Source organism: Penicilliopsis zonata (genome assembly GCF_001890105.1).
Source record: "Penicilliopsis zonata CBS 506.65 unplaced genomic scaffold ASPZOscaffold_21, whole genome shotgun sequence".
In the NCBI taxonomy this organism is placed as follows: Eukaryota; Fungi; Ascomycota; class Eurotiomycetes; order Eurotiales; family Aspergillaceae; genus Penicilliopsis; species Penicilliopsis zonata.
Genome location: NW_019208929.1, coordinates 333,792 through 349,559, shown reverse-complemented (window position 1 = coordinate 349,559; position 15,768 = coordinate 333,792). Strand labels below are relative to the sequence as shown.

Below are 15,768 nucleotides of genomic sequence, written 5' to 3'. Positions count from 1 at the left end.
GATTAATCATAATCCATACCCAAATAAAAAACTATAATGGAATTACAACCGTCAAGTTGTACGACAACAGGAACCGGCAATTTATTCTTTGCCCCGCGGTGACGTTGATTTCTCGGGGCTTCGGAGCTGCTCAAGTGCAACAACAAAACGTCCCTTTTTTTCAACCCACGGAACAACACACACGCACACACACACTCTCTCTCTCCTGCTCGAGTGGTACATCGTCGTAAGTTTTCCTGTCCTTTTCTCTGCTCATCCGTCTGCTAGATGCAATATAAGCAGCTTCTAACTCGACCTCTGCGAAGATCCCCGGTTCTCTCCGTGCTATCTCGCTACAGCTACAGCTACAGCTTCACTTGCTCATCACCCACCATGTCTGAAATCAGCAAGGCTTGCTGCTCGTAAGTCATCGATAATCTTTCAAGATGCTGGGATGCTTGAGTGCGGTGGTTGACTCGGTTCAGGATCCCTCCCGTCGTCTCCAAGGGCTACGAGGCCAAGGGCGAATACAAGACCATCAATGGATTGAAGACCTGTAGGTCTTTCTCCCTCTTGTTGCGTGGTCGGTTCTAACACCTTTAGACGTTACCGGGCCTGAGTCTGCGACCAAGGCGATTCTGGTGATTTTTGGTGAGAGATCGAGCCTATATATATATATATATATACATAGCTGACGACAACAGACATCTTTGGCTTCTTCGACCAGACAATCCAGGGTGCCGACATCCTCGCCACCTCCAACGAGAAGAAGTATCGCGTCTTCATGCCCGATTTCTTCGAGGGCAGCCCTGCCGATATCTCCTGGTACCCGCCCCAGACGGACGAGCACAAGCAGAAGCTGGGCGAATTCTTCCAGACCAAGGCCGCTGCTCCCAACACCCTGTCGAAGATCCCCAAGATCGTTGTCGAGGCCAACAAGCTGGCGCCCAGCGGCACGGCGTTCGAGTGGTCCATCCTGGGTTACTGCTGGGGCGGCAAGATCGCGAGCCTGATCGCTGGCCAGACGGACGGCGCCGTCCCCTTCAAGGCCGCCGTGCAGTGCCACCCGGCCATGCTCGACCCGGAGGACGCCAAGAAGGTCACCATCCCCATAGCCATGCTCGCCTCCAAGGACGAGTCCACCGACGCCGTGGCCCAGTCCAAGGAGAACTTCCAGGTGCCCAACTACGTCGAGACCTTTCCCACCCAGATCCACGGCTGGATGGCCGCCCGCGCCGACCTCGAGGACCCCCAAGTCCGCAAGGAGTACGAGAGGGGATACCAGACTGTTCTGGCCTTTCTTCATGACCATGCGTAGTGTACTCTGTTAGATAGTGACCTTGAAATGTATAATAATCCAAAAAAAGACATAAACCAAATCAATAGCTATTGTCCATACCTCAGTTTCGGCCGGTCGGCAAACACGTCATCGCGGCCACTTTCTTGCACCACCTTCTTGCACCACCTTCTTGCACCATCTTCTAGTTCGTGCAACGTGCTTGTTTCTCCCCGCTTGACTGCTTGTTGTCGAGACCGTGTGATGTTTCTCCCACTGTCAGGCTGTGCCTCTTTCTCATCCTCAACGTGGGAGTCCGTCGTCAGACGCCTTCCGACTCTCTCCTGCTCGAGCCGACCGGGCTCACAGCGTTACCATCACCTTACCTTACCCCCCTCTCATGGCTGGAAATGACTGTTTTGATGCGTGTCATCGCAGGGAGAACCGGCTAACCAGCTCAGTATTTCATTGTATTTAATTCCGATCGAGAACTCCTGACAGGGGTTGACTGGCCGTCTCACTTCCCCTCCGGCCTTTGAACCACCCCACTCCGTCGCTCTATTATTTATTTATTTATTTATTTATTCTATTCATTTTATTCGTCTGTTGTCGCTTGACGAAAGATCAAAAGAAATGCAACTCTTTCGACGCAGCCGGTCGTTCTCGACCTCGACGCCGCCGTCGCACGCCCACGAGACAGAGTACGAAGGGGAACACTTGAGGCGATGGGCGTCCGTGGACTCGACAGAGACCGGCCATACGAGTCGAAAATCGCTCGCTCGCATCTTACGCAGGAACTCTGATGCCGATGTTCACGCGCCGGGAAAACAGGAGGAGGCCAGGAAGGCCAGCGAGCCCAGGCAAAAGGATGCGACGAGTCCCGACGGTCGCAAAGAGAAGCACCATCCGAAGGGCCCCTCGCATCCAGCTAAAGCTGAGCCGTACCAGCCCGTCACGATACAGGAAGCGTTGGAATACAGGTTGGATAGAGATGCTAGCAAGCCGTCGTCGTCGGCTTCTGGTGAGTCCAATCTCTCCAAGGAGGACATCAAGACACTCTTCTCTGGAGCACCGCATTTCTTCCTGGAGAATGGGCGGAGGGGACGATGGTATCCGCAGGTTATATTCCCCTGGGACGAACATGACCCGTGGATCCAGCATCTGCGAGATCGCAAACCCTTCTCGCACCCGTCGTTTGCGCTGGCGACGCTGCACGCCCATCTCCCAGTGCCCAAGGAGTGGATTGCGCAGGGCGGGCCGTATGCGCATCTCTACAACTGGGAACAGCGCGATGTCACGAAGCGGGCGACGTTTGATCTTGGGGTCTACGAGGTGCCGAACATGATGTCGAGGAGCACGTTGGAACGGGGCGCCATCGGGCTCTGTCATTTCCTCGAACTGCCCGTGGCGGACTCGGGGAAATACCAGGCCTCGCCACACCCCCAGACCTCCCCGGACATTCTACGCTTCTCGCAGATGCCCGCCACCGAAGCCTTTGACTTTGTGCAGTCCTACCGCCACCCTTACTGCGAGGTGAACAATGGCACCGTCCACGACCGACGCAAACTGCTCTGCGAGGGTCCGGAGGGCTGGAAGCGCATCGGAGTGCGGGATATCAGCTTCCGCGACCTGGTCGACAGGCTGGAGTATCTGAGGGAGTTCCGGCATGGTCTCCTGATGATGAAGGACGCGCACGACGTCGAAACCACCATCCTCACCAGACACACCCCGCGCGACCTGTACCACAGCCTGTTCACCAAATTTCTTTACCCGCCCACCCCGCGGATGACGGTCCTCGGAGACTCCTTCGGCCTCAAGTCGCAGATCAAGGTGTTGACCGAAGTCCTGGCCGCACCCGGCGCATGGCTGAACTTTGGCTCCGTCGACTGGCGCTTCCGCGTTGGCCAGATCCTGTGGGAGGCCTCCCCGCATCTCGACGGCGACTGCTTAGAATTCATCGACAGCGACGACCCGGCCGTCCAGTCGCGCGTCCATCGAGGCCTGGAGCGCAAGTGGCTCCTGATCCAGATGCTGCTCGCTGCGGAGCTCCTGCTGCGTCTCGATGCGATTGTCCGCGTCGGCATCGTCGAGGCCTCGCCCAGTCTGATCATTTTCTCCGACGAGGTCCAGCTCCTCGATCGTCTGCGCGAGGGTAAAGTGAATTGGGATATTGTCGCCACCCGACGCTTCCTCGACAGTCTGACCGTCCAATACCACCCGGCTCAACCCGCGCCATATCCAAGGGGCTCCTCCTCCTCTTCGAACGGATCCCCCCCCCACGGCTCGCCCGGGGAACTCCATCGCATTTTCACCATGTTTGGCGGCAGTCTGAAGCACAAAAGCCCTACCGATCTCACCGTCTCGGCTGGCTGGTCGGCCTGGGACTGTACCCTGACGCCCTGTCACACCGGCCAGCAGTTGGAAGGACTCGTGACATTTGCCGAAAAGATCGGCTGGCCACGGGTGGAAGAGTTGCAGAAGACGCTGGTATCGAAGCTTCAGCCTCTAGAAGAGGGTGCGCGGCTCACTCTGAGCCAGATCTTTGGAACCCCAGTGCGAAATAATACCGACGTGGGCAAGAAGAAGATGAAGATGAAGGGTAATCGAACCCCGTCGTTTCGACAGGTGGTGCTACACCTCGACGACGACGACGACGACGACGACGACGACGATGGTGGGAGGGATTCGATCGGGGGCTGGGTTTCCCGCAGCTGGCTGTCCGGGTTTGTTCTTCCTGGCCCGGGCCTGAGTTATCTACTGATGGGCACGCTCATCGAAGCCGACCGGGAAGCGCTTGCACGCCTGGGCCCGGTGGCGAGTTTCGATGGCGGGTTCGTCTTGGAGGGCCGAAGCTGGTGGAGCAAGGAGTGCATCGTCGGGCGTGTTCTGGCCAGTCTGGACGGAGTCAAGACATGTATGGGGTGGATGAGTGTTCCGGTCTTACCGTGGGATGCAGCGACACAGCAGCCTCTGGCCGACACCTGGATTCAGGTCTCGTCTCTCCCGGAGCCGCCGAGCGAAGCCAACAAGCCGCGCATCAAGCAGGGGGGTCGGCTCGCCGTGCATTCGACTCCGCTGGGGCCCGGGACGCTCTCGGGTGAGGCGTTTACCATGCCTACGGACGAAGCGGAACCCCAGGTCGAGGTGGCGTTCCGGTCCTTGACGCTGAACAATAAGATACCTGCTACCGAGACGCACGAGCAGCACGGTCTCGTTTCGGACGAGGCGACCGCATGCTTCGATCTCTCTGCGACCGGGACGCCGTCTACTTTGATTTCTTTCTTATTGCGATACGACGTGCAATTTATCTCTTCCTACGAATGCCAACCACCATTGGGATGGGCGTGTTATCACTGCGGTTCGCCTATCCGGAGATGCCAGCATCACCAGCATCACCAGCATCACCAGCATCACCAGCAGCAGACTCTCCAACAAGAGCATAGCCGACTACCAGGCCATCCTCTGCATCGAACCTACCGGTACCGCCGGGTGCCGCTGGCGGATCTCGCCACCACACGGGCGCCACGCAGGGTCTCGACAGGAAACGGGGCCGGCTTTGAATTCGAGCAGGTGCTGGTCATCGACGCCCGGGGCTGTGCGACGAGGGAGACGTTCGCCCGTGCCTGGTGTGCCTCTGTCGGCTGCTCTGCTGTCCTGGGTCGAGCCAGCCGGACCTGTCTCGCCTGCTGTATCCGGGAGGCGCGTGCGGCGGACGTTGGGATCGTCATCCGCCTGGGAGACTGATTGATCAGTGATCGGGATTTGCATTTGCCGCGGGTTTACGCAGTCTACAATACGTAATTCTGATCGAGATCGCCGGGCCTCTTGGGTATGTTCGATCCACCACCCACTTAGTAACGTCTTGAGAGATTTATTCAGCGTGGACTCGGCTTTGGCCGTCTTGTAAATAGGAGATCATACTACTACTACGGAGTAATCAATTAACCATTGACTTGGAAGTATCTGGTTAGTCCTCCGTGAGGAACGGAGGAACTACCGAGGTGAGTTACTGTCAATCATCCTCAGGCCACGTACTTCCTCGCAACTGGAATTCCTGTGGTAACTAGTGGTCTACTAGACTCCAGTCGCCGTTAGGTGAAACATCGGCTTGATGGATCGTAGTTAATGTCAATTACTACAATCTGTAGTACTATTCAGTAGACTTCTCCGCTAACATACTCTTGCCTTTCGGAAGATATATCCGCTCTTCTCGTATTTTCTATTAACGTTATGTATTCTTTATTAATATAATAGTCTTAATATTATTTATTATATCAATATATATTACCATATCTACTGCTCTAGCTCCCTTAGGCAGGTGTTCTCTCGCCCATATTATCTCTCCGCTGACTAAGCACTAGCGTGTTTCAGATGCTTCGACTTCTTCCAACCGTTCCACGACCACCAGCACCAGCACTGCCCCGACCACCATTCAACCCTCACCACTCTGCGGCGATCGCCGTGCGGGGCTCTGGCAGCGAGCTGCTGCTGGCTCTGCCACTCTCTGGAGGCCTGGTGCCATGGTTTTCCATCTGGATCTCCTCGTTGATACGCTGCGTTGGTCTCAGCTGGAGCGAACAGTCGGAAAGACCTCACAGAAAGAAAGGTACGAGAAATCTCTCCCTATGTTTTTGCCGATCTTTGTGGACTCTACTCTCTCTCTCTCTCTCTCTCGTTAAGTGCCAGACGACGCCAAGCCGATGGCGACGCAGCTACGATCCTTAATCAAACCTTGCCCGGAGTTTGGAGTCTCTCTCCACACCCACACAGCTTCAACGGATCATCCGTGGGATCTCCCGAAGAAAGGGTAGAGACCGCAGTGCCACGCCGGTGGATAGACAGTTTAAATCGCTGTGCTCGTACAGCTACTACGACTTGGGATACGATTACGGACATGGTGACACACGCTATCTTCCACCAACAGGAGGCATCTCTCGTCTGATAGTCCCAAGTCGCTTCTCTTGTACCCTCTCGTTTTGAACTGCAAGACTCCTTCTTGCTGGTCGGAAGTCGACCGCTCTCGCTAGTAGAGAGAGATCTTCACTTTCCACTTCCGGTCCATGGCGACAGACCACCGCCCCCCCTTGGGCCCCTGTACGGAGTACATACGGAGTACACATCCTACGGAGTACTACACAGTACCACCACATACGATGGTGAAACAGGAATGCTCTCTGTCATGTACCTACCTAGTAGCGTCTCATGGGTCTGTTTCGTCGGTGGCTCGACGTGACCCAAGGATCCCTCCTGCAGCGAACTCGCCCAGAATGCTTCTTCGAGGCCCGCCCATTGGGCCCTCGTGGTCAACCGCCAATCGCCCGACGCCTTGGATTCCCCAGCATCGTCGCCGATTGACAGGTATCACTATCAATCCTCTCTCGCTCTAGTTGGTGGCTTCGACGTTGTCTCTGGCTTGGGGCCCCTTTCCCACACACACACACACACACACACCATCCACTCTCCAGTAGCAATTAGCTAGCTACTGTCTTCGAGGACGAGAAGCTTTCAACGACGACGTCACAATCCTTGCCTCGCCGTCTTTCTTTTACTCTTTTAGTGTTTTTTTTCCTTTTTTTCCCTTTTTTTTAGTCCCCTTTTTTTTTTATAGAAACACTCAACTGCCAATGCGAATTAAACCTGGACAAGGCCCCAGTCTCGAACAAGATTTAAAACAAAAGAAAAAAAAATGGGATGAGGAAATCACCATCCAACGAATGGCTCCGTTCCGATCTTTTACCCATAACAGAACAAGGATAGACAAGGTAATCCATCAGAACCCTTTTCTTCTTGACCACCGAGTGATTGGTTCCTTTCTCCCCCCTGAACTGGCAGCTCTTCCTCTTCCTATCCAGATCATCTGCGGTGGATTTCTTGACTCTTGCCTACTCTGTCGTCTGGTCCGACGCACCATTCCACGTCTGATGGATGTTGCGCATTTCGGGCCCAAGTACACCGGACGCATCGTCTTTTCCCTTTTTTTTTAGAAGAAAAAAAAAAGCCTTGGGTGTTTCACCCCACAGTTAGCCTCTCTCACTTCATATCTTCCTGCTACAATGTTATTCAGCAACGGTGGCCATTCATTAGCTCTGTCTCTCTTTCCCTAGCCCACTTTTCCATACCCTTACGCACGCTTGAGTTCCTGCATCCTAGACAGCAGTCATTCTCTCATACACTTGTGTGCATATGCCCACACACACTCTTTTCCATCTCTCTCTCTCTCTCTCTCTCTCTCTCTTCCTTGGGAGTTGCTGTGTACAGATCTCCTATCCCTGCTTCTTCTAGACCGTTCCATATATCTATACCTCGAGATACCTACACCCCCTCCCTCCCTTCCATAACTACTACCTCCATCTCCACAGAACCACTGGGCGGAGTGTTGCGAACTACCGCAAGATCCGCGGGGCAACTTTGGGATTTCCCCCCTCCTCCTGTGCCATTTGGACATCGATCGATCTCGTGTGAAACGTGCAAATTTCAGTCCCTCGCGTGGCTGATCGCGTGTCTTGGGCGGAGCACTCCGACCAAGCCTCCCGGCAGTTCAAGTCGCCTTGTCTTTCCTGGTCTGGGCATACCGTTTGCTCGTGCAGGATCGACCTTGACCTTGACCTGGACCTTCGCTGGCCATTGACCCTTTTCCTTCCCCCCCTTCACCCCCCTCCTAATCATACAATCTTTTCCACCCTCTTTTTAGATCTTGGCCTCGTCGCAGTCTCAACTCCGGCACGCACACACACAAACACACCGTACAACCCCAGCAGGCCAGAGACGGCGTGTTGCAATTAATGCGCCTCGGCTCGGTGGCAGGATTACAGGATTTTGCTCTCTGGAGCTATGCCCGCGGTCGTCGAAAGCACCTTCTCGATACCGAATTCGCACTTCACGGTCATGGAGGCCCCGAGCAGTACATCGGCTGCGGACAAGAAGCGCAATAAGCTTGGGTATCATCGGACGTCCGTTGCTTGTGGTTAGTAAAAAAAAAAAATATACATACATACATATGCATATCCACAAAAACCAATGCATACCTTCGCTTTCAGATTCCCAAAGAGAAAGGGCAAGAGAGATGGATCCGGTTTTGCGCACCCCTGTCTCTCTGGCCTTTTTACTCTTTCCCGGTGATCTATACGTGCCTCTCTCGTTCTGCCCTTCCCCCCCCCCCCACCTCCTCCTCCTCGCTCTGCTCTTTGCTCATGTCTTTCTCTGGTCTGGGAATCTATAGTGCACTGCCGCCGAAGGAAAATCCGATGTCTCGTTGCGGCCGATGACGCGCAGGGTCGTTGTGAGAACTGTATTCGTCTGAAAAAGGAGTGCCAGTTCTTCCCCGTCGACCAACAACCTCCTGTGGAGAAGAAATCACGACCCGGCGCACAGTTGGAAGCCATCTCGACCGATCCTTCGACCGCTTCATCCTCTCCACCCCCGATAGCCGGCGGCCCCGAGCAGGCTGACGCCTTCTATCCATACCAGCCGATACCATTGAGTTCCAATCAGGATGTCGCTGCATACGGAACCGGCCCTTTTGCTGGGAATCCCATGAGTCCTTTCACCCCAGGTAGCGTTTCTTCTTCCTTTGACTACAACTAAAGCGTCATTCATCGTCTCGCTAAACGCCTTGTGTAGATCAAGCCGTGGCGCCAACAGACTTTACAGCAGCAACCTTATCGCCGACGGGACCATTGGACCCTACAGTGCCTTGGGACGAATATACAACCATTCCGGATCCGCAGCTGCTGGCCGGGATGGCCGCCAAACCGCCGATGATGAGCCTATCCCCCCCGACTATGTGGAGTCCCGGGGGCACGCCCGTCGGTGCCCTGCCGTCGAATTCCCCCATCGCCGCATCACCCGCCCTGACCGCGCAGCAGCAGCAGCAGCAGCAGCAGCAACAACAACAACATCCGGTCATCAGCACGACTCCCGTCTACGTGCAACCGGATGGTTCGGTCTGGCCTGTCCCACCCGGCCGCGCCATGACGTTCCCCGGCCAGCCCGAGATGGTGGTGCCGTTCCACAACCAGATGGTTCATCAAGTGCCGCCGGATCTAAAGCGCAGGATGACCAGTCCTGCGCAGGTGTTTCCCACCAGTCCCATCAACCCGCAGAGTCCACCGCAGGGTATACCGGTCTCCGTTTCATATCCCGGCCAACCGATGCCGATGGGCTACCCGACCACATGGCAGGACGTCAACACCATGCCGGCCATGCCGGTCTCTCCATACCCCGTCTACCCAGCTGATGCGGCTGCGTCATTTGTCGACCAACCCCCGATGGGCCAGCCTGGCCAAGGACCTTCTCACGCCTGAGAAATCACGGCACGTTCTCGACCCTACGCCCAGGGCATCGAATAATCAACTTACCCTCCCACCTTTTATACCCCGGAGGATTGATTGATCTTTTCCCTGTCCTTTGACTTTCACCCCGTTCCCCCGTCTATCTCTTTACCCAGTGGATGGGCGGTACGGGGCACGGTTTTGCTCTCTCTCTCTCTCTCTCTCTCTCTCTCTCTCTCAGTTTTCCCTTTCAGCAGGTTATTAGCGGGCGTCCGGGATCATCTCTTTCATATCATATACTCTGGGCGGCATAATTCCACGATATATATACCTCTTTGAATGATCCTTTCCTAACCAGCATTGCTTTTTTCTTTTTTCTCTTTCCTGTCTGCATTTTGTCCTTCGCTCTATGATCCGCATATTCCGGGAAGGGGAGGAGGGGGTTCAACACACACATACATACATATAGATTTCTTTTGTCGCATGGATGTCTGTTTCAGAAGTAGCAGGACATCCCTATTGTGTATATCATATTGTCTTATATCCCAATGCGCGATCGACAGCACTTTGGCACGGCTATCATGTATTGGGGACCGGGACTGGACTCTAGGCTCAATTTCTGAGGTTTCACCAAGAGCCACGGCTCTGGACTGTCTTTACTATCTCTGATAACTGGCTTGTACTTGGCCTGGTCGATGACGTTTTACACTCACCAACTTATTACCATGTGATAAGTCGAATTCGATATGATGGATAGAAGTAAGAGATAAGTCGACTGGTTAGTAACTAGCTGGTTATCTGATAAGCCACTATCACGATGATGATCTCTACGGAGTAAGCTGACCAAATGACTGGTTAATAGTAGGTAAGGTAACTAGTTATGCTTCAAACCTACCTGAAATCAGTGCAGTGCATCATCATTGATAAGAGAGCCATTGGAATTGCACGATCTACATGCTGTCCACGCGGAGTCCGTCGCATCCAACATCCAATCTAGTAACTACCCATAGTGTCGCCCTGCAATCAAGTAGTGGCCGTACGGTCGTACATGGAGAGTACCAAGCAGGGAACTAGTTAGTACCAAGTCTTGCACTTGTACTTGTAGTGATTCAACACTTCCCGAGCCAAGCTCTGTCAAACTCTAGCTGCTGACCCCGCGACGATCGATGCGGATGGTTTTGCGCGGAGAAGGCGGCGGTTTGATGGAGGTAAATCCGTGTTATCAGAGATAACCTTTGATCCCAAATTCCAGACCGTATATTGATCGCTTCCCAAATGATATCATCGAGATGGTAATGTGGACCTTATCTCATGGCCGAGAGTCGCAACGGGGAAAGAAATCCAAGTGCGTGATAAGCCTGCTGCACATTATACGCTCGGCGCTGAGATAGAATTTCCGGGGTAGACAGACATGCTCTGATAATGATGATAATCATAATAATGTGATTGTGTGTGTGATACAGAGTCGCGAGTGTCGAAAAAAGATAAAGCACATTCCTCGAGTGGAATGCCTATCAGGATGCAGGGTTTTCGTTTGATAACATCTTCAAGATGTATTATTATTATTATTATTTTTTTATTTTTTGGACTGATATGAATGCATCATGTCGTGACGTGTCTGTTCCCTCGAGCTTATCTCGGGATGTGTGTTGTTTCGTCGAGTCCACGCATTGGATCGACTCATTATCAGTCTATCGCAGAGCGAGAGAGACGGAGAGAGGGAGAGACTAGTCGTCGTACAAAAAGGACTGGATGTAACTCTGCTCTGCGTCGATTAGTGAAGACAGGGGGAGAAGAGAAAATTTTCATTTATTCTTCTTTCTTCTTTACTCTTTCTGTCTCACCCTCTCTTCTCCCCTTTCTCTCTCTCTCTCTCTGTCTCTCTGTCTCTCTCTCTCTCTCTATGTGTGTGTGATGGCAGCGATGCCTTCTGTCTCATTTGTGGGCTCGTTCAACGAGGGCAGTCCCCTATGGGTTGGGCCCAAGGTTCTCGTCGTGGACTGAGTTCACCTGAGAACCGACTGCTCTCGCCGCTATTATATTTAATTCCTTTTTACCCCATTCTTTCCCCTTCTCCACGGCGGTGCTTGCTAGCCCGTGGAGAAGCGCATGCTCCGCCGACGTCGAGCAAGACCACCACCACGGACCACAGTGACTGGCCAGACACCGCTGCTATTTCCACACCTTGTCACCTGCTCGGTATTTGCTGCCTTCGACAAGCCTTTTTGGTTTCCAGCCCCCTACTCCTTATGCCCTTTCTCCCCGACTGCGGTAGTGCCGCCAAGAACTTCCCGGCCGACGGTGGTTGAAACAGCCAACACGGGTCTTCCAGTCGGAGACACAGCAAGGCTGGAGAAGGGGGGAGGGGAGGGGGGGGGGCAGAGAAGGGGTGTAACGGCCTTTCTGTCACCGGGGTATTTCAGCTTTACCGCTGGAGCCGCAGGGAAAAGAAAAAAAAAGGGGGGGGAGAGATAATCAGCTTAGTGTGGGGAGAGACGACCGTGGAAAGAAGCTGATATCGACTGTGCCTCTACTGCTGTTAGCAAACGACTGCCATTTCGTACTTACTAACTTACCACTACGACGGAGTACTCTACTCTGGAAAGCAAAGGTCTCCAGTCTCCACCCACTGACCTGCATATTCGACTGATGGCGCAGCGCTCGACCCGTCCGACTCCATATCTCGACCCGTTTTTTCCTGGCGAGATAATCGAATCGAATCAGCTCTGGTGAGATGGTTCCTCCACTCACACGGAGGTTTACCTGTTTCGACCTTGTGGCTTCCAAACCCCCCCCCATTCCGCCGATCGGGAGTTGTGTTCTCGTCGGGTTGGTTCGGACGGCTTTTCCTCTGGGGGGGGGGAGAGAGAGCAAGAGAGCGAGAGAGAGCGGAAGAAGACGCGGTACCGGAATCCTCCTTGGTTTCGTTTTGTTTCACCGTCCTGTTCCGTTCATCGGATACAGAGGACGGACCAAGTATCTCGTCTCGTCTGTCTTGCGTGGGTTGTCGATCCTTTCCGTCGGCGAGGCTCAGTCGTGGTACGGGAGAGACGCCGCACGGCTTTGTGAAAGTGAGTGAACCTAAAGAGGGAGAACCCGCCAATCCGCGACGATTGGTTAGTCAGCCGGGGAGGGGATACTGCGGTGCCACCGTTACACTTACCATACTTGTACAGTACAGTACAATACCGTGTAAGTACAGTGTACCACATATGGTACGGTGCAGTACGGTACCGGATACACGTGGGAAGAGGGGAATTTCCCGAATGCCACGGAGAGGCCTTATTCAGTGCTCACTAACTAACTGTTACTAACTAGTAGTTAGTGCTACGGGATTAACTAACGCCCCTCTGAATAAGGTGAATGACAACGACAATCCTTATCTCGGGCTTATCTGGCATTATCTCGACGCGATTAGCAGGCCCAGCCATCGTGGGGCCTGGACCACCGCCATTGGCATCATCTCGCCCATGACTCGTGGAGAAAATGGTCGCACTACGGAGGACTCCGTACGGAGTCTTGCTGCTACTTAAATTCAAGACTCACGTTCCGAGTATCGCTCCGTGCTTGGAGCCAGCGTCAAATCTGCGGGTTTCTTATTTTCTCCCTATACATCATACATCATCATGACGGATGAATTTCGAATGGACAAGCACTAATGAATAGAATAAACCTTGGATTCTTGTTTCACTGGATCCCCGCAACCGATGACCTCAAACCGTTGATCAAGTTGTATGGTAAGGACCGTACCGTATGTACTTTACAAGCGAGATCCTCCGATACTGTCTCGGGTAAGATCGGAACCCAATCCTACTAACTATAGTGTAGTATTACAACTGATAATTCTCAATGAATAAATACTACTAGGTACAATATAGGTACCAGGTATATAAATAATCGATATATACTCGATATATACTAGATACTAGATATAAGAAGCGTCGTTCTGATTATGAGTATGGACTCTGGTCTTCTAGAAGGTAACCATGTGAATGACAGCACCTATTTAAGAGTGGGCTAGTCCTCGTTATCCACCGTAGAAGAAAACCAAGCAATGCAGTCGCATTTGTCCGTTTTCGGAGTATGGTTTGGACCAGTAGAGCTCTACGGGGACCTATAATCAAGACTCGATTATGTCCAACTATACTTCTTTTATTGGCCGGACATTCCTTTGGCGGATCTCAGTATATACAGAGCAATACGAGATGGTCTAAATTAGCGCAGCGAGTCCTTGTGTTCTGCATACAATAGACATAGACATAGACAATAGCACATATGAATAGTTCAGCAGTTTACTAGAGTAGGTACTCTGTACGGAGTACTACAGAACTACATACCTAGGTACTCTAGAGTAATCATAATAGAAGGACTAGTAAGAGTTTAATAAATGAACTCTGGTAACAGTTCCAAGTACCTAGTGTCTGTATTATTGTAATCCGCCCCCAATGTTTAAGCTCATCTCCACTACCCATTGCCACGGCCGAACCGTCTTCACTTCGGGATGTGGGCAAGTCCATGTTTTAGGTCAAAATTGTGAACGTCCATTATGAAGATGAGTGGTATGAGTGGTCTGAGCTATCTCCGGGGTATTTCAAAAGGCAACCGATGCACCAAGAGTGTTCGAAGGGGGGTGATGTTTAACGGGAGAGATGAGGTCATGGAATTGTGTCGGCTTATTAGGACCAGTACGGAGTACGGAGTACCTTACCACTTGGTAATGTACCAGGTAATCTAACACACGTATCGTATGGTAATTATATGTGTATGTACAGTACATCCATACAACATCCTGGCATCTGCATCTGCAATCTAGCATCTAGCATCTAGACACATCTTTAGTACCCTGTTATAAAGCATATTACCAAAGTACAGGCCGAAGTATATATATCATTATGATAATATATAATGTAAAACAAATAGACACTCCCTTATATCTTCAAAAAGTGTACTTGTTTGTAGTCGCGCCAATATGCCTCGAATTTCTCTCTGTCTGTGGTACTGGTAACAATCTGTATGCTGCCGTATTATTACATACCGGTTAGCCCTTTTCCCCTCCTCCTCGCCCTTCCCTCTTGCCTTCTTGACTTCCACCAACAACCCTCCGACCGGGGGTCTCCTGCAGCGTCTTCGAGAGTCGTCGTCGTCGTCGTCTACGGCGGGTAGAAAGGAATTCTCTCTCTTCTGGATTTCCATGCCTGTGCTGCCTGTTTTGCCTGACCTGACCTTGTCGTGTGCCTCGCTCGATCTCACCTGGAGTTGCCTCATTGCGGCCATTTCCGACCGAGCGCTCCTCGATCCTGCTACAACCACGCCGCCTCGATAATACCGCCACCACCATCATCACAGAACTACCGTTCACCTTCATTTACGCCCTATCCCTCGTCTCAATTTCCTCGCCCTTTCTTCTTCTTCTTCTTCTTCTTCTTCTTCTTCCCCTTCCCCCCCCCCCCCTCCTTCTCGGTAGACGACCGCTGCGACGTTCGTGCTCGTGCAGCGCCCACCAGCTTAACCACATCCTCGATCCTGTCTCCTTCTCTACGGTCGCTATTTGCACACTCTCAGCACATACCCATGTCGGGGATACATACCGGGGGGCGTACCGGGGCTCAATCGTCGTTTGTCTTCCCCGGTTTCGACACCATGGCCGAGACCATGGAGCTGCCATCATCCTCTCATCATCACCACCACCACCATCACCATCATAATAATCCGATGATGATGATGAATCCCTCCGCCTCACGCTTTCACCACTCCTCCCAGTTGTCCGACGACTTCTCGCTCGACTCGCCTGGCAGCCCGCCCGATTTCTCCTCACACGACCAGAGCAATGATACCTCGGATGGGCTGTTGCCTGACCCGCTGTTTCCAGAGTGGAATAAGGATGCCTCGCCCGCCGCGGATACCAACAATCCCGACGAGATGCAGAAGAAGGATCCCTTGGCCACGCAGATCTGGAAGCTCTATTCGCGCACTAAATCCCAGCTCCCTAATCAAGAGCGCATGGAGAACTTGACCTGGCGCATGATGGCCATGAGTCTAAGACGTAAGGAGCGCGAACGCGCCCTGCAAACCCAGTAGGTTCTTTTTTTTTCCCTTTTTATATATACCCTTTTTTCTTCTTCTTTATGCCCGAGTCTATGCGCCTCTTCATGTCCCTTTCTATATTTAACCCTCTTGCCATGAACCGGATTGGTGCGTGGTTGGATCGTCGCCATGTGTGCTCTTTGCTTCTTCTCTTCTTCC

General features: G+C 52.7%; 8 protein-coding genes across 8 annotated transcripts in view; 7 read left to right on the top strand and 1 right to left on the bottom strand.

Annotated features, from left to right (window-relative positions):
• Positions 1-116: 116 nt before the first annotated feature.
• On the top strand, positions 117-1,297 carry ASPZODRAFT_104089 (hypothetical protein; the record flags this gene model as incomplete). The annotated part of the gene is made up of 5 exons (XM_022720851.1): positions 117-226; positions 306-401; positions 465-535; positions 583-630; positions 684-1,297. Exons 2-5 carry the CDS (start codon positions 373-375, stop codon positions 1,295-1,297), a joined length of 762 nt encoding a protein of 253 aa, XP_022577669.1. The 5' UTR covers positions 117-226; positions 306-372.
• Positions 1,298-2,272: 975 nt separating this feature from the next.
• On the top strand, positions 2,273-4,999 carry ASPZODRAFT_40700 (hypothetical protein; the record flags this gene model as incomplete). Its single annotated transcript, XM_022728317.1, has 1 exon — positions 2,273-4,999. A coding segment is annotated over one exon (2,727 nt), but the record flags the coding sequence as incomplete, so codon positions are not given.
• A 1,916-nt stretch (positions 5,000-6,915) lies between these two features.
• On the top strand, positions 6,916-7,985 carry ASPZODRAFT_1229786 (hypothetical protein). Its single transcript, XM_022721337.1, has 3 exons — positions 6,916-6,939; positions 6,990-7,274; positions 7,360-7,985. The coding sequence occupies exons 2-3, from the start codon at positions 7,181-7,183 to the stop codon at positions 7,881-7,883; spliced, it is 618 nt and encodes a 205-aa protein (XP_022577667.1). The 5' UTR covers positions 6,916-6,939; positions 6,990-7,180; the 3' UTR covers positions 7,884-7,985.
• A 101-nt stretch (positions 7,986-8,086) lies between these two features.
• Positions 8,087-9,558, top strand: ASPZODRAFT_75142 (hypothetical protein; the record flags this gene model as incomplete). The annotated part of the gene is made up of 3 exons (XM_022730023.1): positions 8,087-8,219; positions 8,475-8,807; positions 8,876-9,558. The coding sequence occupies 3 exons, from the start codon at positions 8,087-8,089 to the stop codon at positions 9,556-9,558; spliced, it is 1,149 nt and encodes a 382-aa protein (XP_022577666.1).
• A 1,552-nt stretch (positions 9,559-11,110) lies between these two features.
• Positions 11,111-12,056, top strand: ASPZODRAFT_136712 (hypothetical protein). The gene has a single exon (XM_022724117.1). The coding sequence runs from the start codon at positions 11,496-11,498 to the stop codon at positions 11,832-11,834; it is 339 nt and encodes a 112-aa protein (XP_022577665.1). The 5' UTR covers positions 11,111-11,495; the 3' UTR covers positions 11,835-12,056.
• On the bottom strand, positions 11,893-13,172 carry ASPZODRAFT_1229082 (hypothetical protein). The gene is made up of 4 exons (XM_022721334.1): positions 12,689-13,172; positions 12,289-12,606; positions 12,123-12,223; positions 11,893-12,055 (listed from the first exon to the last, which is right to left on the bottom strand). The coding sequence occupies exons 1-4, from the start codon at positions 12,735-12,737 to the stop codon at positions 11,951-11,953; spliced, it is 573 nt and encodes a 190-aa protein (XP_022577664.1). The 5' UTR covers positions 12,738-13,172; the 3' UTR covers positions 11,893-11,950.
• Positions 13,173-14,494: 1,322 nt separating this feature from the next.
• ASPZODRAFT_28726 (hypothetical protein) lies at positions 14,495-14,981 on the top strand (the record flags this gene model as incomplete). Its single annotated transcript, XM_022728147.1, has 2 exons — positions 14,495-14,513; positions 14,568-14,981. The coding sequence occupies 2 exons, from the start codon at positions 14,495-14,497 to the stop codon at positions 14,846-14,848; spliced, it is 300 nt and encodes a 99-aa protein (XP_022577663.1). The 3' UTR covers positions 14,849-14,981.
• Positions 14,964-15,768, top strand: part of ASPZODRAFT_136710 (hypothetical protein) — a 3,517-nt gene continuing 2,712 nt past the window's right edge. Inside the window, exon 1 of the mRNA XM_022724116.1 lies at positions 14,964-15,599. Within this exon, the coding sequence (XP_022577662.1) occupies positions 15,166-15,599 (434 nt within the window). The 5' untranslated portion in view covers positions 14,964-15,165. The remainder of the gene's footprint in view (positions 15,600-15,768) is intronic.